The following is a 27,925-nucleotide window of genomic DNA, read 5'->3' on the forward strand; positions in this document are numbered from 1 at the left end:
AAAGTTTCCTCAAATTCAGACATTAAAGTTTAAATATGCTAGATAAAGTAAGTGTGTCACGTTGGCAAAAACTTTTCCCATAAACACAAACGATTAACATAAGGCGTCTGCCCAAAATACTTAAGTTAAACAGCGTAGGTTAAAGTAGGTACAAGCCTACACAGAAAGAACACTTTTCTTTATACTTCGATTTAAACGATTTATGGCCAGTAGCTTGGATCGACACCGGCGAAGATGATTAGTTTCTGTTCTTGTACCCAGGACAAGCCAGTGGTCCACAACCTGACATCGGGTGTGATCGTGAGCACCAAATCTCTGGTCCTGCAGAAGGTGACGCGCGACCACGGAGGTGACTACAACTGCCGTGCCGCCAACTCGCTCGGCGAGACGCCCAGCCAGCCCACGCATCTTAGCATACAGTGTGAGCATAGCTTAAACCATAGGACCGTTGGTTTGATATTTCTGTGAGGGAGTTGGTTTTAGTGTTAAAAATTGTTGACGTTATCAACTTGTATCCCGTCTTTAATAGAACTAAACATTATTTCCGTGGCAGTATTTACATCACTATCTATTACCAGAAGCGGTAAGAGTTCAGTTATTAAAATCTGTTATAGTTTTGATATTGATATCATATGATCACTCGCGCTTATTGGCGCACACGAAATGCAGTACGAGTCGTGTCATAAGATATACCTCGCAAAGTCATACACCTGAATTGTTAAATCTAAATACCTACGTACCGTTCCAGTATTTTTTTCGGATACCGGTATCGACCAACGCCGTGATGCCGATTTTTGATTTCATGATCTGATTAGAGTTTTTAATGATTCAAGGTTAGTTTCACTAGACTTATATTGACCGGGATATAGACCGTGATTACCTTTTGTATTATTGTTTTGTTTTGTGTTTTGTATTTTTTGTTTTGGTTTTTTGTGGAAGCTCACAAATAATACAAAAGGTAATCACGGTCTATATCCCGGTTAATATAAGTCTAATGATCTGATTATTTCATATTTTGATTTAGAAACATATAAACTTTTATTAACATTAACACTACTGAAGAGTATCAAGCCAATAATTTATATTGGCTGCCTGATACTCTTCAGTAGTGTTAATGAAATCTTAATATAACCATTTTTCATTAAATTTTGACTACTTTACGATACGTGTAATCAAGTTTAAGATGTTCGAATTATCATCATTTTGTGGTGTCACGTATTCCAAGTTTAAAGTATCAAAATGTACCAAGTACCTACTTGTAAATTATTACAACGTTATTGCAGCAACTGCTACATATAAATACAAAACCGCAAACATTAAAATATTTAAGAAAATAATGTCACAAACAACGTATAAAGACATCGCTAACTTTCTTTATATTGGAACGCTGCCAGGCCCGCCACGTATATTGAATTCGATTTTTCCAACTTACATAGATCTCCTGCAACTTTTGAGGACACGAGGACATTAACCTAACTTTTGCAGAGGAATCGTCAAAATGAGCTTATATTTGTACACGGATATAAGTCCTTACATAACATTTGCAGCGCTTAACCACTACACGAAAGTTCAACAATATTCGGTTTAGTTTTCTTTCCAGTATTTTTGAAAATCTCAATTTTTTTTCCATTGTTATTATACGACCTTACCACGATTTGCACTTCGCATCTCGCGCACATCAATATCAATTAATAAGACAATGACACGACTCACGACTATACACTTGACTTATATATCGGTATAAATTGTAATTTTAATTTATTGGACATTACGATTTTATTGTAATTTTAATTCTAAACATAATCTATTTCCAATGATTTAACCATATAAATGTATTTCGTTATGTTGACATGTAATATTTTTAGATTATTATCGTATCAATGTCATGGCAGATTTAAATTCTGAATACTATTTACATTGTTGTTAGGCCTCTACGTCACATTTTCGCTACATACCGGAATCTCACTTTGAATGCCTGAACTAAAACTAGACTAACATCTAGCTAAGTATGTAAGTACTTAACCAATTTTAAGTTTATCAAAATAACTATGTTTTGCCAAGATAGATAGATCGGCGCAACGTTTACAACTCATTAAGTAAAACCGAGTAACTTGCCGTCTTAATGCAAGCGATTAATTTCAGGAAGCATCCAAAGTTTGTAAACTTTGGAACAATAATGAGGCTGAAATAAAATCAACGAAGCAAGTCCGAATACCCAAAGTTATTTTAGCAAATTAAGTAAAAATCTTTTGCTTTTTGCCTAATAAGTGTAATAAGATAAGACTCCTTTTTATAATTAATGCATTTATTATTTATTCTGCCGGGTTTAATAAAAATGTGAAAGCTATAATGAACGACGCCACGTAAAGTAAACCTTATTAACCGGTGTGTAGTAGAAGCAATATTAATAACGGAATACAATTCTACATTGTTACTTAGCAGCTCGTGATATCACTAATCTTGTGTCATGGCCGACATAGTACAAGAACTATTGTTTCATGATTTTTCAAATCAATTACATATTTATTAATTGTCAGACGACCGGTCTGGCCTAGTGGTTAGTGACCCTGCTGTGAAGCCGATTGTCCTGGGTTTGAATCCTGGTAAGGGCATTTATTTGTGTGATGAACACAAATATTTGTTCCTGAGTCCCATGACTATATACTTATATACATAGAAAACACCCAATATAAATGTATTTATGTAAGTATGTATTTATCTATATAAGTTATAGGTATGTATATCGTCGCCTAGCACCCATAGTACAAGCTTTGCTTAGTTTGGGGCTAGGTTAATCTATAAAATAAAAAAACGTAGCGACAACCAATAGGGATTTACTGCGCAAACTCCGGAAGAACCCTAAAAATTAAGTCTCCGATAAGTAAATTGAGACAAAGATTACTTTTCCGATCAAAATTGGAGTATATTTTGTTCCCTATTGTCTACAGAGTGCTAATAAATTCCGTTTCATCTTAACCGGGTCTTAAATCTTTCGCCGACTGCAGTATCAATCATTCTCGAAGAGATCCAAACAAAGATTAGTCTCTCTCAAGTCTACGGGTTGAAAGGAGAATATTTATATTGAGATACGAATAATTCGCTTTTCGGTAAACAGGAGTAATTGATTCTGTCCCGCCGTGCTGACCTCTACTTACTAAACAGACCAATACGGTCCCTAAATGGGTCGCTGCCTATCAATTTAAATTCAAAACGACACTTTCAAGGGACGCGCTAACCTATTTCATGCTAACTTAGTACCTTAGGCAAGTTTTGCTTTATCACAAGTTGATATTGAACTATCTCGCAAGTCCATCAATCAATATCGAGCTCTATTATCCTTTGGTATTAATTTACTGGCAGTTCTGATCAATGTGGCAACAAACAGGGCAAGTTCTATTAGGGCGCGGAGTGAGCCGAGTGTCGGCGGGAGCGCGTGAGTAAGCATCAATCATTGGGCGTAGGAGCCGCGAAGATTTACGCCGTCAACGTCACCGCGCACGACCATTCTGAACGACGACAAATGCGCGCTTTGTTCTGCTGCTATTTGTTACCTCATTTCGTTTGTTCCACTTCCGTACTTTGTACCGCTCGCGAATATTTGTTTGTATTGCTCAGTTACGAATTTTAACCTCGTAGCGATTTACTCGCGCCACGATCGCTAGACTGTGCCGGTGTTACCTTAATCACATATATATTTTCATATTCGAGTAATCCTTCGTAGGGAGGGTTGCTTTTACGTGAGCAAATATTTGAGAGTTTAATGAAAATCTAAAGCAGGCGGGAGCGCAGTTTTGTAAGTGTATAAATGAATCACGGCGCCGACTACGCCGGTTTCAGGGGGAACGGTCTGACGATAAAATTTATAATATCGTCTAACTTCTGTTATGATTTAACGAACTGAATTCGGGCTCTCTTTGTCTTTGTGTTAATTATTACATTCCTTCTTGTTATTGAAACGCGTCGCTTTGGGAAAACCGAGCCATGCATCTGAGCGTCGTAATTTTCCTTTTACGAAACTCTACTCGAAACAGGAATGCTTTTGCGCTTGTTATTTTGTGAGATAATAATAAAATAAAATAATATGAGTTTATGAAATAACGTACGTTTACTTATGTTCTATATTTTATAGGTCTTGCTAGCTTTCGTTAAACAAGAGTTGCCTTTTATACGCTTCGGTTATTACACAAGCTCGACAGGTTTAACCTTTTTTTATTACCTGCCGGGGCGATGTAGTTTATGCAAATCGTTTTATAGCTTTAAGAAGAGTACCTATACATTCCGTATGTATTTATCATCCAAGGTTAATTCAGCCATCCGTTCAGGCGACGAATCAGCGATGATCTGTTTTGCGAGCTGTTGTAGCATTAAGTCTGTCTGTCACTTGCTTGTCACATTATTTATTTTCCAATTATTATTTATATTTTATATATTATATATATCGTTGTCTGAGTACCCATAACACAAGCCTCCTTGGGCTTACCGTGGGTAGTCAATCTGGGTAAGGATGTCCTATAATATTTATTTATATGCAATAGGTACTACGTTTTATTAAATTAACAATCTACCTTCTAAATTACTTGTTTTTATATTTCGTCACGCAATTTTCTTATTTTTAAAGGACATCTATATTAATAATTAAGTCCTGCCTATTTCTAAATAATCATCAATACCATTTCAAATAATTTATTTTCTTTATCAGATGCCCCAGTATGCGCCCACCCGTCGCCTCAAGTACTAGGAGCGCAGATGGACGAAGCGTTACGAGTGCGGTGTTCAGTCACCGCGAACCCGCCCGATGTCACCTTCTTCTGGCAGTTCAACAACAGCGGCGAGAGCCTCGACGTGTCGCCTACCAAGTTTGGTACGTGTATCCCTACAAAGGTTTCCTTGTACAGTCGCCATCAGATATCTAGGAGCTGTCAAGGTGTTCACAAATATCTGAATGAAGCCTTTATTATCAAGACGTTAGTCACTTTGTTTTTCAGGTGTTTTTGAACCAGCTACATGTTTGCGGCGTTTGGCGTTGAAACCTTGGGGCCATGGGGGCCAAGTGCGCGTCGGCTATACATATAAAGATATGTCGACGCGCCTAATAGAGGCCCCGAGTGACCAGAGGGCTGGCCACTAATATTTCGCACAGCGTGGAAATACGGCCAGCCTTCTGGATACCTTGCCCGTTGACGGCGATTTAGGCCAATTTTTTTACCCATAGGTTAAGTTTTATTATCTATGTTTGTTTTTGTTGATTGCATTTAGTTTTAGCAAATAAAGTGATATAACATTTTTCTTCATTGTCTCAATTATAAAAAAATGCTTTTTAACCACAACATAAAGAACAATTTTATGTTGTTTCTTCAGCTAAACTGGCAGATTGGTTTTTTAAGCGATGATTTTGAACGACGAAACATCTGTTTGGTGTTTTCGAATAATTAATTTAAATTCGATTTGTAATATAATACTTTATATTTAATATTTTCCTCGCGGGTGGTGAGGTGAAAAAGGTTGTTTTACTACTCAACAGCAAAATTTATTTGCCTTTTGTGCCATAAAACCCTCGCAATACACAAGATACCACGCTTTAGATTTAAAACCTTTTACTTGCTTATCTTCTGCTTCAAGCTATAAGCACGAGAGTTAAAACAGCAGCATTACTCCTTTTTGTAACAATTAACCATTGCATCGGACTAGGTCAAGTTATATAAGTTCGTCCCCTAATACGAATGTATTTTAATTATCAGGCACAGCCAACGGCAGCACGAGCGAGCTAAGCTACAAGCCGCAGAGCGAGCGCGACTACGGCACGCTTAGTTGCCGCGGCACCAACGGCGTTGGCAAACAGATTCACGCATGTGTCTTCCAAATTGTTCCCGCTGGTAACTATCCTTTTATGCTTTTGTTAGGTGATAATAGTTTGAAGGTGACATTCGGATGCCGACTGCAAAAGATTTGCAGTTGAAACGCTGATTGGTCGGGTTATTTGTTGCCGACCATAACCCATACTAAATAAATTAACGATTGGGAGTTAAAAAAATGTGAGACCGTTTTTTCCTCCATTCACTCGACAAGACATCCAGATCACATTTATCCTTAAAGATCTTTTCAGGAAGGGTTTTTTACCGGTTGGCGATTCGTTCAATTCGACCTCTGTTACTAAACGAAACGATATATAGATAGATACATATACTAATAAATGTTTAATTTCTATCAAAATTCAACTGTGTAAGGTACATAAACTGGCCCTATTCTTATTTGAGTACAATAACCGCACGCCCGAGCTTTGCATGTGGACTTAAATTCACTTGTGTCAATGCAAGTACTTAGTCTCCCATTGCACCTGTCCTGCTATGCATGAAATACCTACGTGAGGACTTTTAGTTGTTTTACGCATTCAGATAGGAAATAGACAGTTTTCAACATTGGCAAAGTGCCTTGGTAGCAGAAGCCATTATTAAATTATATTTATAACTGAAAAGCACAAGGCAGTATCCGCATCCACCCTGTCTCCACGTAATGAATTTACTTTTAAAAAATACTTTACTTTGAATTTTATTTATAATTTATTTTAAATAATTTATTTTAAAAAAACAATAGTTTATCAAACAATCCATCAATATATATTTATTTCAGACCAAGTTACAGTCCATATTTGTTAGTTAAGTACAGTAAAACCTACTTATCTATGTTAGGTAGTTTTTGCTAATCCTATCCTAATAATAACTTATTTACAATTTAGGTACTTTTTATGTCGTTTTGAAAGTGTTATCTAGTAGGTCTTTTATTGCCGCTATAGTTGCTTGCTATTTTTTACAATTTTCAAGCGTGGCTGTATTGCCTGTATGCCGAATAGGTATCTACCGTTTATGTCTTTACGTCAAACGATAAACAAAATGGCGGACGATATATGTAATTAAAGGTGCCGTACGTACAACGTAAACGTATTTATTTCGTTTAACATATCGTTTTCTTCACATGTGTATAAGAAGGGAGGTATTTTAATTGTAAATTCGACTACTTTCCTTTGGTTTCTATGGCAATTCAACTCAAATGCTTTAAAGCCAGTAGGTAAATTGACCACAAATTGCTGTCTAAAATCGCCAATAGATTGTAGGCAACAAATACCAGTCAGAGAGCCATTTGAATCAACAAGGCAAGAGTTGAATTGGCTGCACGTTTTCTAATTTCGGCCTGCGGCTTTTAGTCGCGCACGCCAAATCTCATAACTCAACTGCACACGGCCGCCGGAGCAACTGGATGTGGCTAGCAAGCAGTTTATTAGTTATACCATTATAGAACCTTTATACTATAACTGGACTACGTAACTAGATGGGAAACAATTAACTCCTAGCGCAAAGATACTGGGGAAAACGTGACGTTTTCCCAAAGGGGGAGACAAGGTACTTACATATTATGTTTTGCACTTCCTCCGCAGTTATTATTTCGGGGGACCTTGCGCATACACCCATCCCACCCATCCATCCATCCATTCGACCCATCGGGATCTTTTGTGTACCTGTAGCTTACTCTAGAAAAGCTTTTTCGACCATCTCTATGGAGTTCAAGGGCAGGGATTATGAATTCCTTCGGTTCCGCATAGCCTGCTCCAAAGTCCTTCATTCTCTGTCTGCATGGTGATGGCGTGACATTGCATCTGCAGTTAAGTACATATACAATTAAAGCCGAACCTGACAGTCCTGTTTTTTCCTTGCTTGAGATCCTACTTCGGTAGTCGAAGACATGCGATAGACAAATACCCAGATCGATTCCCTGAAGCACTCGGGTCCATCGGGTTGTTAGGTTTCTGGCGTCTCTTCGTGTCTGTCAACGTCGTGCCACAAGAACTAATAGATGGCGTTAGTAGAGCCTCTTTTATACGAATAGTGAAACCTTGTATGAAACACCATATATCTCCTACATCACTCTTACGGAGTACTAAATATCAGCTGTAATAAACACAGCCACAAACTCCTAACAAACTCATCGGACTTCGGACCCTAAGCACAAACACCCGCCTATGGAAAGTTCTCTATATAGTCTATATTACCCTCTCTCTACAGCTTAGAGGTTGTGACTTCCCAGCTCACCACAGGCCAGAATAATAGTACATTACGATACAAGTGCGAAAAATAGGAAATTCGCAATATGTGGCGATAAATCAAAACACGACCAAAGGGTGTTTTAAGTCGACACGAGTTGCGAATTACGTATTCGCACATGTATCGTACAACGTTTTACAGTACCTACATAAATGGCCCTTTATATTTTCGACAGTTGCGTAATTAGCTTATTATCGCACTACTGCTTTAAAGTACCATTTATGTACTGTAAATGATTATTTCCGCGTGGACCATCCTCTGAAAAAAACTTATCGCTGTTGGTTTATTTTTAAGCTTAGTTAATATTTTTAAAATTATTTAGCAGTAAATGTGCTAATTCCGTATTTTTTAATCATACTTCCCACATTTTCTTTGATAATAGTCATCTCTATAACTCCACGTCACAGTTGCAAGTGGAAATATGAGTCGGCTGCGGCGGTGCAACGAAATTCGCCGCTTTCCGCACTGAGTTTAATATCTGCGCGTTTATTATATGTGTAGCGCATTGAATTGTCGCCCCTTACTCATGATCCCTCTGAGGAAATAATTTTAACTAAGTACTACGTGTAACAAGATAATCGCTTATACCAAAGATAATATATAGGATAGAGGGTTACTGTCATAGTAAATTTTATAGTTACAGTAAATTTACTGCCATTTTCCGACACACGATTAAAACTAAGAATGAAATGTATAAAAATATTTAAAAAAATATATATATGGATAAATGATTTTTTATTTCAATATTTTTTATATGACTTTGACCCATGTTCTTTGACTCTTATGTGTTAAAATTGTTAAATAACGAAACCGTCAACGCCATCTAGCCGAGAATAGGCCAAAGGTGTAGGCGCCATCTGTACGAGAATATTTTTTTCTTGATTTCCGAGGCAGGTTTTTTTCCTTAACTGTATTCATCTTATACGGAGTTACATAGGTTTTTGCTTATACTAATGTGTGTGAACGCAAACCGTCTACACAAAAATATATCGAGGTTGAGGTCCTTTTAAAAATTTACACATAAAATTGATTATTTGTATAAATATGTATCAGAATAACAAAGAATTTTACTAAAATACTTAATCCTCGAACTGTTCATAAGTTATGTTAACAACTATAAAACCTTGTTACCTATATGTTTATGTATAAAGTTCATGGATATATTTTTTTAATGTTAAGCATGCTACATAGAGGCAGCCCAAACTAAAGTTTTGTTTTTAGAAAACACTCATAATCACAATGGCACCCACATTTATAAGTTTATGATGATATAGGATATATGATAAGATATAGGATATAATATTGTTTTTCTTTATGTTATTCTCGAACTCCCCATCGGCACACAAACCTCCATAAGGTTTTGCCTACGATGGGTCTTGTAATGATCTAAAAAACTGTAATTTGCTTCCTTATTCAATAAATTAAAAAAAAAAAGTTACACGCTAAATTGTAACACGCCACAGCCACCACACACTTAAGCTTACGTTGCACACTTCATTACTACACATTCAAGTAATCGCCACTTGAATGTGTAGTAATAATAGTCTAATAGTCTAAATCTTTGCTGACTGCGCTTTAAGTTTTACGTTGCGCTGTGCGAGAGCGAAAGATTCGAGTTTAAGACGGACTTACATTGGTGACGTGTAAAGAAGAAACGCTCATATAATGTGCTTTTCAAGCCTTAGCTATGCTCCGCGAGAGAATGCTCAGATTTTCACATAGGAACCAAACTCTAAATCACAAATATTTATCAATTTGTTGGCCTAAGTGTACGAAACTGCCATCTATTTTAAAAATGCAGGATTGATCTCATACTTTAAGTCATTTAGTAGGTACCTATAACCTAACGATTTATTTAGCGTAATATGGCTACCTAAGAGCTGAAAAAGATCAGTTCATGCCGTCAATTCGCTCATTCTTGGTAAGCCATCTGAATGAAACCCATGTTCTGTGTTTACGATTATTTTTATTTTTATTTTATGTTAACTTTGGTGCTTTCGGGAGAACAATGCTTGCAGCTACAAATTGGTAGTTAAAGTGAAGAAACTCGTTGTAAGGTTCAATAGTTTTGAAGATGTTCTCTTTTATTGCATGCTAAAGTTATAATGGTTAGAATTTACATAAAGAGAGACTGAACATACCGACATAGGTTTAAAAGACCGTTAGCATTAACTATTCATCAAATTAAGAATTAGGGGTTATATCTTCGTTTACAAAATCATATGTATAGCGAGCTGCAATTTAGCAACTGGCTGTACTACATACATATGTACTGTTAGTAATACCTACTGTCATTCTCAGCGCGTCCCAGCGCGCCGCGCAACTGCTCGCTCCAAACGGGCAACAACAGCGCCGACGGCGGCTGGCTGCGCGTGCGCTGCGTGGCCGGCTATGATGGCGGACTGCCGCAGACTTTCCTATTGGAGGCCTTGGATCCGCTCAGCGGCAGGGCCCGCTTCAATACTAGTGTTAATGACACTGGTAAGTGCCATTTATTGTGTTTGTGTGTGCACTTCAAGTTAGTAATCACTCCAAACTGGCAATAGCGCGGACGGAGGATGGCTGCGCGTACACTGTGTAGCCGGCTATGACGATGGACTGCTGCAGACTTACACGCTAGAGGCCTTAGACTCTTTAAGCAGCAGGGCCTTCTTCAATACTAGTGTCAATGACACAGGTGAGTACCATTTATTGTGCTTGTGTGTGCACTTCAAGTAAGTGATCACTTCAAACTGGCAATAGCGCGGACGGAGGATGGCTGCACGTACACTATGTAGCCGGCTATGATGATGGACTGCTGCAGACATACACGCTAGAGGCCTTAGACTCTTTAAGCAGCAGGGCCTGTTTCAATACTAGTGGTAATGACACAAGGACACAATCAGTGCAGTATTTTTTTGGTCACGGGAATAGAACACACGTCTGTGTAGTGCCAATTGAAGATAACATTTTGTCCCACCGATTAGTAACCACCAAGTCAAGGAGGGCCTTATTAACTGTCAGGACACACCGACACAATTAGTGCAGTATTTTTTGGTCACGGGAATAGAACACATGTCTGTATAGTGCCAATTTCAGATAACACTTTGTCCCGCCGATTAGTAACCACCAAGTCAAGAAGGGCCTTAGTGTTTGTTATTGAAGTCTACTTGGTTGGGTCATCTACAGTTATTTAGCTGACGAACACATTCTTTATAATAAGAGAAATATCTATCAATCATCTCACAAATTATCCTGTTTCTCGGTCTTACATAGTGTTGATATAATTGTTATTCTAATTTCAATCTATATTTTGTAATAAATTTTTGAGATATCGTTTAACTAGTTAATTTAAGGGTGAAATATCCAATTTCAATCAAGCACAAAGTGGAAAGACACAGAGATCATACCATATAAATTAATAATCTTATAAAAACGAGGATAAATAGACGTTTTTAATACGAGTAAATATTATGTTTAAATTTACATCATTGAATAAGAATCTGCGTCATCCATTTTGTAGCAAAAGGGTATAAAAGGTAGTTATTTTGTTTACGAGTTTCCATAGGGAGCCATAACAATTTCAACGGCTATAAACTTGATAGCCGACAAACTATAAATCAGTTGGTGAACTATACTTAAACCAGGTAGATACGATTACCACGATACGATTACCTAAAATTGCACGCTTTTCTCTTTACTCTGGTTTGCTATAAATATATTTTAATATGACCAGAAAAAATGAATATAATACTGATAAGGTCCGGTAAAAGGTGGTAACAATGTAGAATTATGAAACAAAAAACGGGTATTTTTTTATGTGGCTCTTTAAATAGTATTAATTTATAGGCTCCTATAATTTCTATTATTTCTATTATCAAATTTTTTATATCTATTTCTTCCCTAAAAACCCGAATATTTTCGAGATGCTTCATTCAAAGGGTAAAAACGGGACCCTATTACTAAGACTCCGCTGTCCGTCTGTCCGTCCGTCTGTCCGTCTGTCTGTCACCAGGCTGTATCTCATGAACCGTGACACATACAGTTCAGTTCGTGGTTAGACAGTTGAAATTTTCACAGATGATGTATTTCTGTTGCCGCTATAACAACAAATACTAAAAAGTACGGAACCCTCGGTGCGCGAGTCCGACTCGCACTTGGCCGGTTTTAAGTGGTAGTACCGCACAGCAGGAAAAATAAACAGACATGTACTTAAAGATATTAAAAACTAAATTAAATGATAATACCAAAAATAAAACTAATGCATACGTAACATTAACTAAAATATTTACGTCGGATTTTCCTTATACGGTTTCTCTGGCCCCGATAAAAATAAAGTATGTTGACTACTGCATATACTACGTTAGGTATCATATATCTGTGAGCTTGATTCCAACTTTGTCAACAGATGGGCTGGTGACATTCAAGCTGGACCTATCACAATTGTCTTCCGGTGGCGAGATGGAAAGCGCCACCTTTAACTTGCTCATCTTCGCGAGGAACCTCAAGGGGGAGTCAGAGAAGACCTTACTAGAGAATATCGCGTTCAACGATGCTGCCAGGAGGACTGGTAAGGGAAATTGTGCCGTTTTTCTCGGACATAACGCTAACAATCAACTCAGCGTTGCTTTCTTCTGTATTTCTCTCTTTTTTTGTTTTTTTTGCCTGTCGTTATATCACGTACGCACCAAATTCGCACAATACCGATCTAATTTGCCTGCTACGAAACGATTTTTAGTACAAAAGCCAAGTACCAAAATGTCGTATATACTTTCCAACTATACCTCGTTTTTTTTAGCATTAGAAAAAGATTACGGGATCTTGACTTGCCTCTTTATTGAAAAACACTTTTGAAAAATAAGTCACAGCAAATATGTAACAATTGTAAGGCATAACATATATTAACTTACATTCTTTTGGTTTCATACGTAATAGTTACTGTTTTTTTAAAGCGATTAAAAGACTCGTCAAGATCGTGTAGTCTTTTCTAAAGCTAAAAAACGAGGTATAGCATTGAAACAAAAGGTCGCCTTTTTCTATTCCTTTATTAACCTCAATATTGTCAGAATATATTCACATGGCATTTTCCTGGTATCGAATCCTCTGAAGTTTATAAACAGGTACGTGCTCAATATGAATACATTACACGTACGGTCACTGACTTTAATTGTTGATCCATTTAGGTTTCAAGCTAATTTAGTTATCAATACTAACGGTATGAAATGTCCAATGTAAAGTGAACCCTATATGGCAAAACAATTAAAGTCCGTGACTGTACCTACCTACAAAGATTATGCAACTTCTCAAATGCTGTTCTATGTATAACATACTATTAATATTAGCTAAATAATATAAATGCTAATATTTTAATATAATATTTTCATAGAACAGGCCATAAAAATTATAACAGAATCAGATTTAGGAGGAATTAAAGTAAACGGAAACAAAATTCATTTCATACGTTTTGCGGACGATATCGCGGCATTTGCCAATAACCGAAGTCAATTACAGCAACTAGTCTCCAAAATGGATGAAATTTTTATTCAATTCGGACTTAAAATAAATTGCAAAAAAACTAAAACTCTTACAGTTGCAAAAAACATTCTGACAGCATCGAACCGCCCAAAAGTTTACAAACCCATCATACTACAGGACACACCCATAGAACAAGTCAATCAGTACAAATATTTAGGAAGCGTGATAACCAATGACTCTAGATGCACCGAAGACATTAAGCAGAGAATCGCTATGGCTAAAGGAGCCTTCAATAACAAAAAAGACCTACTTAAGGCACGCATTTCCAAAAAAGCCAAGAAACGATTGATAAAAGTGTTTATCTGGAGCATTGCGTTGTATGCGAGTGAGACGTGGACACTGAGACAAAAAGACAGAAAAAGGTTGGAAGCTTTCGAAATGTGGTGTTGGCGGAGGATGGAAAGGATTAGCTGGACTGAAAGAAAGACGAATGAAGAGGTTTTGAATATGGTAGGAGAAAGGCGAAGCTTATTAAATACCATAAGGAATAGGAGAGGCAAGATGTTAGGACACCTAATACGAAACGACAACTTTTTCCTTAACATCCTGGAAGGAAAAATTGAAAAGACGAGAGGCAGTGGAAAGCCTAGAATCACATACCTGAGCCAAGTAAAAGAGAATGCATCGTACGAGCAAATCAAAAGACTGGCTCAGGAAAGAAAGGACTGGCAATTACTCAACCGACAAGAGCAAAGCTCTTAAGTGATGATGATGAATATAAATGCTAGGATCTTATTAAACGAAAATTCATGATTTCTGCCTCCCTCTGGCTGGGAGTCATGCTTAATAAGAAGAGTATGCATACCTACTATCAAATAGTTTTTTTACTAGCCTAATTTAGTGTCCCACTGCTGGGCAAAGGCCTCCCCACGTTTCCTCCAGTTATTGAAAAAATAAAATAGTTATTGGTTGTAAATTATGTGTAAAATCTAAGGAAGAATAGTGCCCCCGAGTTTAACAGCTAAACTAGATGGCGCTTATTTGTGGTAATTTAATTGTCAAACGTCACTTTTGACAGTTAAAGTTTACGGCATAGGGTAGGCTCGTACAACGACGTCTATTTCAGCTATCAAACTCCAGACACATTTTTTTTTACGGCCCAATTCGAACAATGCTTATAAGATGTCACACCGATACGATACTGATTTTGACAAATCACACTGACACGGACGTGTCAAAGGTGACATTTGTTCAACCAAAAACGTCACTTGACTATCGTATCGGTGTGACGTCTCATAAACATCTCTGTGATACTATAGTTGGTCAAGCAAAACCTGTCAGTACTTAGTAAATTTAAAAGGCGCTAAGGGATATCGTCCCATAGAAAATTTGAATTTCGCGCCTTTTTCTACCGACAAGATTTACTTAAACAACAATAGCCAATAGGTTAATTAAAAAAATAAAATTGCCTTATTTATATTTCAAAGGTCATCCGTAATAAAAAACATATTACTGCGATGAATGCAAACGCCAAATTCCCTCAAAATAATCTCCAGTTAGTACCGGCATAAATTAAATAATAATTACTACGCAAGTTCCGGTTTCCTGCCTTTGAATATTTAATATGAACATTAATTAAGGTAAAACCGAGATTGTGTACGGAGCGGCGGTTGTCATTCTGTATTGTTTGCGCTGTTTATCTACAACGGTAGATAGTGCTTCTTAAGTCTTTTATTAACTTGTAAATAACGAAATTTATTAATGTAGAACTAACTATATTATCATGCAAGTTAATTTTATAATTGAATGTTTATAGCTAGTTAAAAACCAACTGGCAACTTTTCACATAATTTTATGCAAATCTAATGAACTTACTTTGGTATGTAATACTACAAATTACTTAGGTACAATTTACAAAATTAAATTAAATTTATGAAATAAAACTATGAAAACGGATTATATCGCGTATATTAAATTTATAATACATCCCGACGTTTCGAACTCTTTACAGCGTTCGTGGTCAACGGGTGACTGAGGAAAAATTACAAAATGCAAAAATACCCACATACTAAAATAATGAACAATCATAGACTACAAACTTTAAGGCTGGTTGTACATGCAAAATCGGTTCATAAGGCTAGTTATACACTATAATTATTTTTCAAGTAAAGATATATATATATACGCGATAAAAATAAACTATGCCGGCTCCAACCCTACACCACGGACCCGAGAAGATTTAATTCCCTCCTAAATTGTAGGAGGGTATCCCAATATGGGACCGGCAACAAACTCGGCGGGACACATCTTTTCAAAACATCAGAATGTCCAGCATCATCCAACACTACGGTCTCACAGTCTATGTCTCGCTTGCTCCTTTATCAGGTGGACTACAGGATCCCAAGCTGGTGGTAGAGAAAAGCCATCTTCCCTATTAAAGTTTGGATATTTCTTAATCTCAATGGCCTCGCGCAGCATTCTGGGTATGTAACGCTTCTCCTTGGCAAGAACCAGAGGCTTATCAAACTTGATTGAGTGATTGGCTTTATCCATGACATGCTCACAGACAGCAGACCTAGGTCGACGGTGCTTGACATCAGCTATGTGTTCCTTCACCCGAGTGGAAATGCTCCGTTTCGTCTGCCCGACATATGATAGGCCACACTCACAGTCCAGCCTGTACACTCCTGCAGTCTGTAGAGGGGTATTGCATTTTACAGGCCTCAGGAATTGTGACATCTTCTTCATTGGCTTGAAATATGTTTTTATAGAAGCACGCTTCAAGATGTGGCTGATCCTGTCCGTGACCCCCCTGACAAAAGGCAGAATGGCAGGCCTGCGCTCGACTGTGGGGATCTTAATGTGGGACCTCTGGTTGACCCGCGGTATCCTGAGCTCGTTTGCCTGGAGCGCGCGCCTGGCATGCTGGAGCTCCGCGGCCAGATGCTGGTCATCACATATCCTCTGGGCTCTCTGAAACAAAGATTTGCCTACTGTAACAAGTTGACTGGGATGGTGATGCGATTTGCCATTTAAGTACCTATCAGTATGAGTAGGTTTCCTATACACAGTGCGACCTAGGGTGTTATCAGGATTTCTTTTTACCAATACATCTAAGAAGGGGAGAGAACAGTCTTTTTCCAACTCCATAGTAAATTTTATTTTGCTATGGATGGAATTTAGGTGATCCAAGAAAGTTGAAACACTACTTTTTGGAAGTATAGTAAAAGTGTCATCTACGTATCTTTTAAATATCTTCGGTCGCACAGGAGCCAATGAGAGTGCCCTCTCCTCGAAGTCCTCCATAAAGATGTCAGCGACTACTGGAGACACCGGAGACCCCATGGCCACGCCGTCGACTTGAAGATAGAATTCACCATTCCATAGCAAGTAGCCAGATGTAAGGCAATGTTCCAACAGCTTAGCATATTCCTCTGACATGTTCTGCTCACATAACCTCTTCTTGACAATTTCAATGCAGTCTTGTACCGGTAGGCTTGTAAATAGCGACTGGACGTCAAAACTGACCATGATCTCATCATCAGTCAATGTTAGGTCTTTAATCTCACCGATGAAATGGTAAGAATCCTTTGTATGCGTGCTAGTGTTACCACGTAATGCTGAGAGGGCTCCCGCGAGGTACTGAGCCAATTTATATGTGGGAGCATCTATCTGGCTCACTATGGGACGTAGTGGGGCACTAGGTTTGTGTATTTTTGGCAACCCATGAATGTTGCAAGTTTAGTTCCTGACTGCCCCGTGCCTCCAAAGTTGTATGGGACCTAGTGCCAGGTTTGTGTATTTTTGGCAACCCATACAACTTTGGAGGCACGGGGCAGTCAGGAACTAAACTTGCAACATTCATGGGTTGCCAAAAATACACAAACCTAGTGCCAGGTTTGTGTATTTTTGGCAACCCATACAACTTTGGAGGCACGGGGCAGTCAGGAACTAAACTTGCAACATTCATGGGTTGCCAAAAATACACAAACCTAGTGCCCCACTACGTCCCATAGTGAGCCAGATAGATGCTCCCACATATAAATTGGCTCAGTACCTCGCGGGAGCCCTCTCAGCATTACGTGGTAACACTAGCACGCATACAAAGGATTCTTACCATTTCATCGGTGAGATTAAAGACCTAACATTGACTGATGATGAGATCATGGTCAGTTTTGACGTCCAGTCGCTATTTACAAGCCTACCGGTACAAGACTGCATTGAAATTGTCAAGAAGAGGTTATGTGAGCAGAACATGTCAGAGGAATATGCTAAGCTGTTGGAACATTGCCTTACATCAACCTACTTGCTATGGAATGGTGAATTCTATCTTCAAGTCGACGGCGTGGCCATGGGGTCTCCGGTGTCTCCAGTAGTCGCTGACATCTTTATGGAGGACTTCGAGGAGAGGGCACTCTCATTGGCTCCTGTGCGACCGAAGATATTTAAAAGATACGTAGATGACACTTTTACTATACTTCCAAAAAGTAGTGTTTCAACTTTCTTGGATCACCTAAATTCCATCCATAGCAAAATAAAATTTACTATGGAGTTGGAAAAAGACTGTTCTCTCCCCTTCTTAGATGTATTGGTAAAAAGAAATCCTGATAACACCCTAGGTCGCACTGTGTATAGGAAACCTACTCATACTGATAGGTACTTAAATGGCAAATCGCATCACCATCCCAGTCAACTTGTTACAGTAGGCAAATCTTTGTTTCAGAGAGCCCAGAGGATATGTGATGACCAGCATCTGGCCGCGGAGCTCCAGCATGCCAGGCGCGCGCTCCAGGCAAACGAGCTCAGGATACCGCGGGTCAACCAGAGGTCCCACATTAAGATCCCCACAGTCGAGCGCAGGCCTGCCATTCTGCCTTTTGTCAGGGGGGTCACGGACAGGATCAGCCACATCTTGAAGCGTGCTTCTATAAAAACATATTTCAAGCCAATGAAGAAGATGTCACAATTCCTGAGGCCTGTAAAATGCAATACCCCTCTACAGACTGCAGGAGTGTACAGGCTGGACTGTGAGTGTGGCCTATCATATGTCGGGCAGACGAAACGGAGCATTTCCACTCGGGTGAAGGAACACATAGCTGATGTCAAGCACCGTCGACCTAGGTCTGCTGTCTGTGAGCATGTCATGGATAAAGCCAATCACTCAATCAAGTTTGATAAGCCTCTGGTTCTTGCCAAGGAGAAGCGTTACATACCCAGAATGCTGCGCGAGGCCATTGAGATTAAGAAATATCCAAACTTTAATAGGGAAGATGGCTTTTCTCTACCACCAGCTTGGGATCCTGTAGTCCACCTGATAAAGGAGCAAGCGAGACATAGACTGTGAGACCGTAGTGTTGGATGATGCTGGACATTCTGATGTTTTGAAAAGATGTGTCCCGCCGAGTTTGTTGCCGGTCCCATATTGGGATACCCTCCTACAATTTAGGAGGGAATTAAATCTTCTCGGGTCCGTGGTGTAGGGTTGGAGCCGGCATAGTTTATTTTTATCGCGTATATATATATATATATCTTTACTTGAAAAATAATTATAGTGTATAACTAGCCTTATGAACCGATTTTGCATGTACAACCAGCCTTAAAGTTTGTAGTCTATGATTGTTCATTATTTTAGTATGTGGGTATTTTTGCATTTTGTAATTTTTCCTCAGTCACCCGTTGACCACGAACGCTGTAAAGAGTTCGAAACGTCGGGATGTATTATAAATTCAATATACGCGATATAATCCGTTTTCATAGTTTTATTTCATGAGTAACTATCGCGGTAACCGAAGACAATATTAAATTAAATTTGTTTTTAAATTTGTCTTTAAAGATTACAATAAATTAGATATACAAACAACTAAACAAGGACTGCATATTAAGTAAAAAAGCGTATAAAGACTTAAAAAATTGCCTACGGTAAAAGCTACATGCACTTGACTGTAATTTCAACCTGTATTTGTTTCAATAATTAACACGTACTTACTACTGACCGGAGGGTCAGTAGCTGAGTAGTAAGTACGTCCTCACATATATAATATTTTAGTGACAGATGTGACACCTAAGCCCTTTGAAATAATGAAGTAGGTAGGCTGCCCTAAAAGCAAAGTTTCAAACAGCGGACGGTCAGGATTAAATTGAAAGTAATCGAAAAGCTTTAAGTAATTAGTTCAGACTCAGGAATTGCTTATGAATTAATTAATTGCAATAGTGCTTTATTGTTTGAATTCGGAAAATTATGAAATTAGCGGTTATAAAGATCCGCAATCGGATGCTCATTGGTTGCCCTACTGTGTTTTATCACACCATTAATAACATAAAACCTAATTCAAAATTTACGAATAAACGAATTATTTAAGGTTTGATAAAAAGAATTTGAGCAAAAAACATAATAATATAAACTCAAAAACCTTTGGTCTCATTAACTGAAAATTGGCTCATACGTCATCGTTTAATAACATAGCAAATAACGTGACATTCGTTCCGTGTGTCGCCCGTGACTGTGACCGACGACGCGGGGCGCGTGTCCGACATGTGTTGATGGATTGTGTTTAGCTCTCCGCCGCGTTGATCGTGTTATGACAATCCGTTCGTAGTTTTGGCGCTTTGATATAGTAATTGATACATGTTTACGCTTTTTATCTAATAGCTATATGCTTTCGATGTCGTTGCACTAATAATAATATAAGCTTCGCGCTCGATGGTACGTTTGTTAAAATTTGCTTAAAATCACCTGCGGGCCCTGCGGCAGACGAACTCAAAGTTCAAAATACAATACAAATATTATTTAGTACTCACCAATACTAACTGCAAAGAGGATATAATAAGATAGAGCGGTACTGTCATAGTAGATTTTGTAACCACAGTAAATTCACTGCCATCTATCGACACGCCTTAAAACTAAAAATGAAGATTTATAAAAATACGATAAAATGTATTTAAATATGGATAAATGTTTTTTTTTTTTGCATTAATTATTTCTATGATTTTGACCCATGTTCTTTTACTTATATGCGTTTAAATTGTTAAATAACAAACGAAACCGTCAACGCCATCTATACGACAGTAGGCCAAAGCTAGTAGCGCCCTCTGATCGAGAATCAAATTTTCGTGGTTTTTCGAGGCACGTTTTTTCCTTAGACTGTATCCATATAGTTATATCTATCTTTGCTAATTGGAACAGTGCATACAATATAATCACTACATAGTATAAAACAAAGTCGCTTTCCGCTGTCTGTCCGTCTGTCCATATGCTTAGATCTTTAAAACTACGCAACGGATTTTGATGCGGTTTTTTTAATAGACAGAGATAGTGATTCAAGGGGAAGGTAATAAAGGTACAATTTATAAAGGTTTTGTATAAATAAGTTGAACTACCCGTGCGAAGCCGGGGCGGGTCGCTAGTTAACATATAATTTAAACTATGGTAGACAACAGGCGGTCTTATCACTAAATAGCGATACTAACTTCACCTAATTTAGTACATACAAGCGATTTAAGAAGGTCTTTTGTGTCCTACAATCATGTCTACTTTACCCAGATGGCAAAAGCGCGATGGGCGGTATCACCCTCGGCGTTGTTGTCGCCGCCGCGCTCGGCGCCGCACTAGCCATCGGCGGCATAGCCTTCGCAGCGCTCTGTGCGCGGCGGCGGCGCGCCCGACCGCCGCACAAGCACCCTCCGGGCGACATGTTGGAGCTGAGCGACGGTGGACGGCGGTACGTGGTGGCGTATACCATCAAACCGTCGCCCGAGCTAAAGACGCCGGAGCCACAGCCGGACATATTGAATGCCCCAGGTATTGAATCACGTTATATTTTTAGTCATCGGCGTCATAGTAATTGCGGCATTCTGTGAACAGCGACTGAAATTAGAACTCAATTACCTGATTTTGAGTGAAGTGATCCCAAAATATTATAATTTAAGTTATGTTATAAGGTTAATATATCCGGATTTTACGACCCACAGTTAACACTAATATCTGTTTTTAAAATGTTACTACCATACCTAAAGGTTAAATAAAAAATTCCCTTATGGACAATCGAAAGCCTGTTACATTATCGCAAATAATAAGCCGATTTTTTTAACTCTTCGAATATTATTCATGTACCAACTGTACAATTATACAATTATAAGTCCTTGATATTTCAGATGACATCTTTTTTCTAGATTGTGAAAACCAAAACGTCCCACCAACTGCGGAAGAAGCGGACGAATGGCCTAGCATAAAAGAAGTCCGAGGTAAGGAATAAATAATATCAATTCTAAATTTAGTTCAACAAGTTAGTCCGATAAGGTATCTTGAATCTGTTTTTTTAAATTATTGACCCGTAATATGACTCTCATTCTTATAAAATGGGGCATTCCACGAGAATGGCCTTTACGAAATGCTTTTGCCTTGTATGGCAGCCAATTCAATCAACCCAATATCATTTTTTCAGCCTTTTCAGAACTATTAGAAGAACGGCGTTTCGTAAGGGACATTCTCGTGGAATGAATCAAATGCGTTAAAATTGGAACAAAATACATAAGTAAATAATGTATAACCAAGCGGTAGGTTCGATATTGTAAATAAGTTTGCAACTTTATGGTACAAATAAACTGTTGTAGTATCCAGTGTGGATTTTACTTAGCTACAAGTTGAATTTCGGGTTTTTTGATTTAGACTCCATATATCTTGATTTGAACTACGGGGAACATGAGTAATTTAGCTTGAACATTGTTTTGCAGGAGAGTGGACCAAAGCGGGTGCAGTATTTTCAGCAGAAGACTTAGCTCTTCTTGACAGCTCTGGACACCCACAGCAGGTAATTTCACTCATACCTAAGTCTCAAAATATTTAGGTTTTAATTATTTTAAGCGCGCGGTTGTTTTATGCGATTAACGCAGCGTTAAACGCCATGCGTTTGCCGCACACTATTTTACATCAGATAATCTAATGACCATACATTGTTTTAAACGGTAAACGCAGCGGTAAGTAAATTGTAATTTTTCCTGCATTCCGTTGATCGCATGCGTTCAACACTGCGTTTATCGCATAAAACCATAAACAGCGCGCTATAACATGAAAATGAAATTGGGATAGATAAATTAGTGGTATAGACTTAATTAATCATAAAATGTTGTAAGTCTCCACTCATATACTTATAGATTGTTTTATATCAACAGCTTACACCCGGCAGCGACATGGTACCGAGCAGTAGACAGGAAGACGTTCTAAACCAGAACCTAGCTCAATCGGCGTTAGCTAATAATTTTAGGTCTAATTTCGTAGTTACTAACAGCCCCACTCTCGGGAGCCCCAACTTTGTGTGCCCCAATGGCAATATAGGATCGCCGTTTGGAAGTCAGACACTGACTCTTAGCGGGCCGACTCTAAGCTCTAGTAGTTTGGCGACTTCGACTTTACATAGGAGTAAAGGGAAAGGTAATACGAGAAGAAGAGAACACGTTTTAGCAGAGAATTTGCCAGGGCCGGAGAGTTGCGTGTAGAATATTATTGTTTAACTAGAGATCGATTCATAAGAGCCAACGCGGGAAGTAACTATTATGTCAACATTTTAATAGAGAATCAGCGTTAGCTCTCGTGAATTTGTAACGATGTTTGATATTCAACGACATTCTAAGTAATTGCGAAGTTCGTATTCATATACGTGAGAACCTGTTATACAGAGGTTATAGGTGCTTTGAGATAATTCCGAACAACTTATATTATATACCAACTTTTTTAAAATGCCGAAATATAAGAAGTCATTAGTGATTATTGTTATTTTTAATAATGAGATAAATGGTACTATTTCTTTAACAGGAATAATTTATGTAATTTATTGGTGTCAAAAAATTCACAAAACTTGAAATAATATATTTTTTTGTACAATGTCGACTGATCAAAAGCACCTTAAAACCATTAAATATATAATGAGTGACATAGAACATGAAAGACAATAAATGTTCCTTTAAAAGTGGATTTTTGTAGCCGTACATACGTGTGTTATAGTATGTGTTATACGAGTAATATTACTCGTATAACACATACTATATATAGGTATATATATGTGTGTGTATGCGTTTTTTGCTATTTTTATTTTTAATTCACGTTTATGAATGCGAACGAAAAGTCGCATTAAACCGATTGCCTTTTCTCGTTAATCTGTTTTTGTGCTAATTAATATAATTTTACGGCCTAAGTATCGTCTTAGCTTTTCAAGATTACAAGTTTTGAAAACTGATAATTACTAATAAGATTTATTTTGACCATGAGTAAGATATTTAAGGGGTTACTTTTCAATAAAATATTATAAAATTAATATTTTCTTAAAATACGTTAAGTATGTTTAATCTCGATGTTACATTTCGTGTTGAAATGATGATGAAAATTTGATTTTCTTTCTAAATATTTGAAATGTAACAAGTATATTAGATTCGGCCTATACATTTGTGAGCCAAAGTAGATGATTTACAATTAATTGTTAGGAGAACTGTAAATAATAATTGGCGCTTGTAGAAAATACTATTTATTTTAATAAACTCGGTTGTGTGAATGTAAATAACTAATAGACGAATATAACCTATATAAAGTTTAACATAAGATCAAGCTATTGCTGTCAATTTATTTACAAATAAATCGAATTGTAAATTACCGTCGCTATGTTAAACTAGAATTAATTTTGTAACTATAGTATTTGTAAACGTTTCCATTTTGCGTTGATTCTATTACATAGTTTAACATTGAAACAGCCGGGCTAGCACATGATTGGCGCGAGAGTATCTCGCTGCGACATAGACTACCCGTCCCCCTTTAATTCATACAGTTAGTAAAAGACGGGTAGTCCATCTCGCGGCGAGATACTGTCGCGTCAATCATGTGCTCGGCCTACTGACTTTATATGGATATGTTGTAGTTGTCCCATACAATGATGTGGTCCTAATAATATGTTCTGGCATTTTTGTATAAATAAATTAATACAAACAATTTATAACATTTGCTTTTTTCTTCTTAAAACAATACCTTTTCGTTAATCGGGAACTTACCCTTGCCTTACCTTAGCATGAAATATCGTACATATTAATGTCAGAAATGTGAAAGTTTGTATGTTTGGAGTGATTTTTGTCCATGTGCCAAAACGGCCGGACGGATTTCGATTTGGTATACAGTTTATTAAGCTAACAATAATAAGTCCGCCATTTGTACTTTGTTGTATATATTTTGCGCAATAAAGTTTAAATAAAAAGAAATTACATATGTATTATGTGTTAACAAGCGCTGGTAGCTTAGCTGCAAGAGCTTGCGGCATTTTATACGGAGGTCGCGGGTTTCAATACCGGCCGGCTTGTACTAATGCCGAGTTTATCGGAACTTAAGGTGACGTTGCGGTTGCGGCTTCGTTGTTGCTTCTGCTTGATAAAATGAGTAACTTTCGCCGCCGCAATTCTGTCGCGATTATTCTGTAACTCATTTTTTCAAGGAAATAATGCAGCTGCAGTCCAGTTTGACATCCGAACGTTACCTTTATGTACGATATATATCATTTGATACCAGTCACTTTGGTGAAGGAAAAAATCGTGAGGAAACCGGACTAATCTCAATAAAGTATACTTTGCTCTCTAGGTTGGAAGGTCAAATGGCAGTCGCTTCCGCAAAAACTAGTGCCAATGTCAATTCTTGGGATAAGTACAAACGAGCCCCAGGCTCCCGTGAGCTGTGGCGAGTTCAGGACCAACGCGAGAAAGATGACACAGTCAGCTTACAACCTGGAAAAGGACATAGAATTTTTATTTCGGATCTTTTTTCCGTATACGGGATTTTATTGAGTACCGTAGTGACAGCTAAATTTGTATGGCAACTTTGAAAATCGTTAACATGACGTCTATACGGGCAAGCCGTCTAGCCGTGTGAACGAAAAGTTGCCATACAAATTATGCTGTCACTACGATATACGATAAAATCCCGTATACGGTATATGGGAAAAATTTACGCCGTGTGAACCTAGCCTAATGGTGTGCAATGGAGTAGCAATTTAGTACGAGAGTACAAAATGAACATTACAGTTGCGAACAGTTTACAAATGTAGTGCATAATTATTTTCCTTCGTATTTTCTCGGAAACGTTGTTCGTATTTGTCATGCTACTTCAATCAACCTCAGTACTTTTTGTACCCAGACTGAAATATCAAGACATGTTCGTACGTGTAAGGAAAATAATTATGCACTACATCTGTAACGTCTGATATGCGGTTCGCGAGCAGAGGAAAGTTACTGAATAAATTATAAACACTTAACAAGTAACAATTTATCATCATCATCATCATCATCCTGTCCCGGCCGGTTTCGGCCTCAGCGACTGAGTTTGTTCTGGCTAGTGAGAGCGACGGTCGTGAGCTCTGCTCTCAAGTGGCTGACGACCTAGCCATGCACATTATCAACCTACGAAAACCCTCAATAGCAAAGATAATGCATTTATTTCAACATAATGAAAAGTACCTACATTCATTTTAATTATACGGCTTTAAAAGTTCGCGAAGCCCGCATCTATAATACTTTTATTCACTTAATCGGCTCTTCGTGTTGGTACGAGTAAGAAGATTACAACACGGCGCCATAGGAATTATTCCTACATACACGCAAGTAATGGAACCGATTCTAATTTAAAAACTTGTTATGGTTTTGAACTGGTTTTGACACAACCTTGACGATCGTCTTGATGATTGGCGCGAATATCACGCACGACTCACTTTATTTCGCATGCACCAATCGGCTCGCATCAAAATAAAAATCAAAACAGTTACTGATTTTTTATATCTGAATCATGCGACTGGGACAAGTACTAAGACTAAGTAGGTGCCTAAGTGGCTTGCGACAAGCTTAGTGCGTACTAGACGTAAGTTTTTATATGATTTAGCTAGTTCTAATATGTCTAGAAAGATACTACAGACAGTACAGCAAACACAGCTTTGCGGGAAATAGTTTTATCTTTCCTCATGCAGTAAATAAATAATACAGTAGGTACAATTACGTAATAAGTCTTAGTATAAATAGTGTAGGTAAACTTTGTTTTTATATCCGAGATATAAAAATTACAGACAATGACTAAGATTGCCTAATCTACCAATTTATATAATACTAATAATTCAACCTGGATAATATATGACCCATATATATAGTGGGGGCTATAGTCCCCACGTTGGCGCTGGCCCAATGCGGATTGGGGACTTCATATACTTTAAATTTCTTCGCAGATGTATGCAGGTTTCGTTATTAGTAGATGTCGAATTCCAAAATATAACTAGTATGACGCATTTATGCTTTATTTTCGGAATTACCGACATTCTGAACGAATTAATCGAATACGTATCCTTAATAATGTTGTAACAAAATCATTTGAACACTTTCATTCGTTTAGTTACTTTACCTATTGACTGTATATCAAAATGAACACAATAAGGGCGGATTCAAACTAGCGTTTTGTACGAGCGTACGTGAACGCGCGTGTAAGCTCGTATATAGGTATAGCCACCAATTGGAGAGAAAAGTAACACGCGTGTGAGCTCGTAAAAACCAAATGTAGGCAAATGTAACGCGAGCGTAAACTCGTAACACCGAAACGCACAGAAAATTACGCTAGTCTGAAACCGAAACCGCTCAGTGTTTAGACTATCACCTCACTGTATTTTAAGCACAATGAAGATTTGTATATAAAACTGAAATTGTGTAGAAAATGTATACGCTGTATTTTCCAGAAAAAAGATACCTACACAAATTAAACGCGTTGTAAAGAAACGGCGACGCTAATTGCTTCTAAATTGTCGTATAAATTGCGTTGAACAGGGCTCGTACGCAACGCAACAATTGTTTGCTAAGCGTCGTGCTGAGCCCCTGCCACAGATCACTTGCCTCTAGACCGAGCATATCGGTTTCATTACCGATTGTTGACGACTGGCGCCATGCGACCTCTTTCGTACATCTTTATACTTTTCTTGTGTTCTATGTCAAGTACTAATTGTCAGTCTGCCTTGTAAAGTTGTCACCGATACATATTGTGCCGTATTTTCTTGTTATATTAAAATAATTAACCTCTAATACGTGTTTTCATCATCTCATCTTGTTTTATACAGTCCGCAGTCCACCGTTAGCTATCACCGATCTAGGTCCTATTTATCTTTTATGTGCATGCGAAGTTTATTATTGATAGATATAATAAATGAGACCCGCCCAAAACCACACAGACACTCGGAGTAATTCGAGGCGACATAAGTTAAAAAGTAGGTCTTAAGTCTTCTTTACTTTCGCAAAACAGAAGATATCTTTTAATTTTTGCGTTTGAATGACCCCGAAGAAAACAAACGTGCTTTGTCTATTTACGTCCATATGTGCGCTTCTTT

General features: G+C 37.9%; 1 protein-coding gene across 1 annotated transcript in view; it reads left to right on the top strand.

Moving 5' to 3' along the window:
- Positions 1 to 23,250, top strand: part of LOC134748595 (neural cell adhesion molecule 1-like) — a 137,664-nt gene extending 114,414 nt beyond the window's left edge. Inside the window, exons 10-18 of the mRNA XM_063683386.1 lie at positions 262 to 421; positions 4,700 to 4,861; positions 5,739 to 5,873; positions 10,395 to 10,574; positions 12,481 to 12,642; positions 21,088 to 21,345; positions 21,717 to 21,788; positions 22,278 to 22,354; positions 22,716 to 23,250. Coding sequence (XP_063539456.1) covers positions 262 to 421; positions 4,700 to 4,861; positions 5,739 to 5,873; positions 10,395 to 10,574; positions 12,481 to 12,642; positions 21,088 to 21,345; positions 21,717 to 21,788; positions 22,278 to 22,354; positions 22,716 to 23,039 — 1,530 coding nt within the window. The 3' untranslated portion in view covers positions 23,040 to 23,250. The remainder of the gene's footprint in view (positions 1 to 261; positions 422 to 4,699; positions 4,862 to 5,738; positions 5,874 to 10,394; positions 10,575 to 12,480; positions 12,643 to 21,087; positions 21,346 to 21,716; positions 21,789 to 22,277; positions 22,355 to 22,715) is intronic.
- Positions 23,251 to 27,925: the final 4,675 nt, after the last annotated feature.

The sequence above is a fragment of the Cydia strobilella genome, chromosome 16 (genome assembly GCF_947568885.1).
Source record: "Cydia strobilella chromosome 16, ilCydStro3.1, whole genome shotgun sequence".
NCBI classification, from domain to species: Eukaryota; Metazoa; Arthropoda; class Insecta; order Lepidoptera; family Tortricidae; genus Cydia; species Cydia strobilella.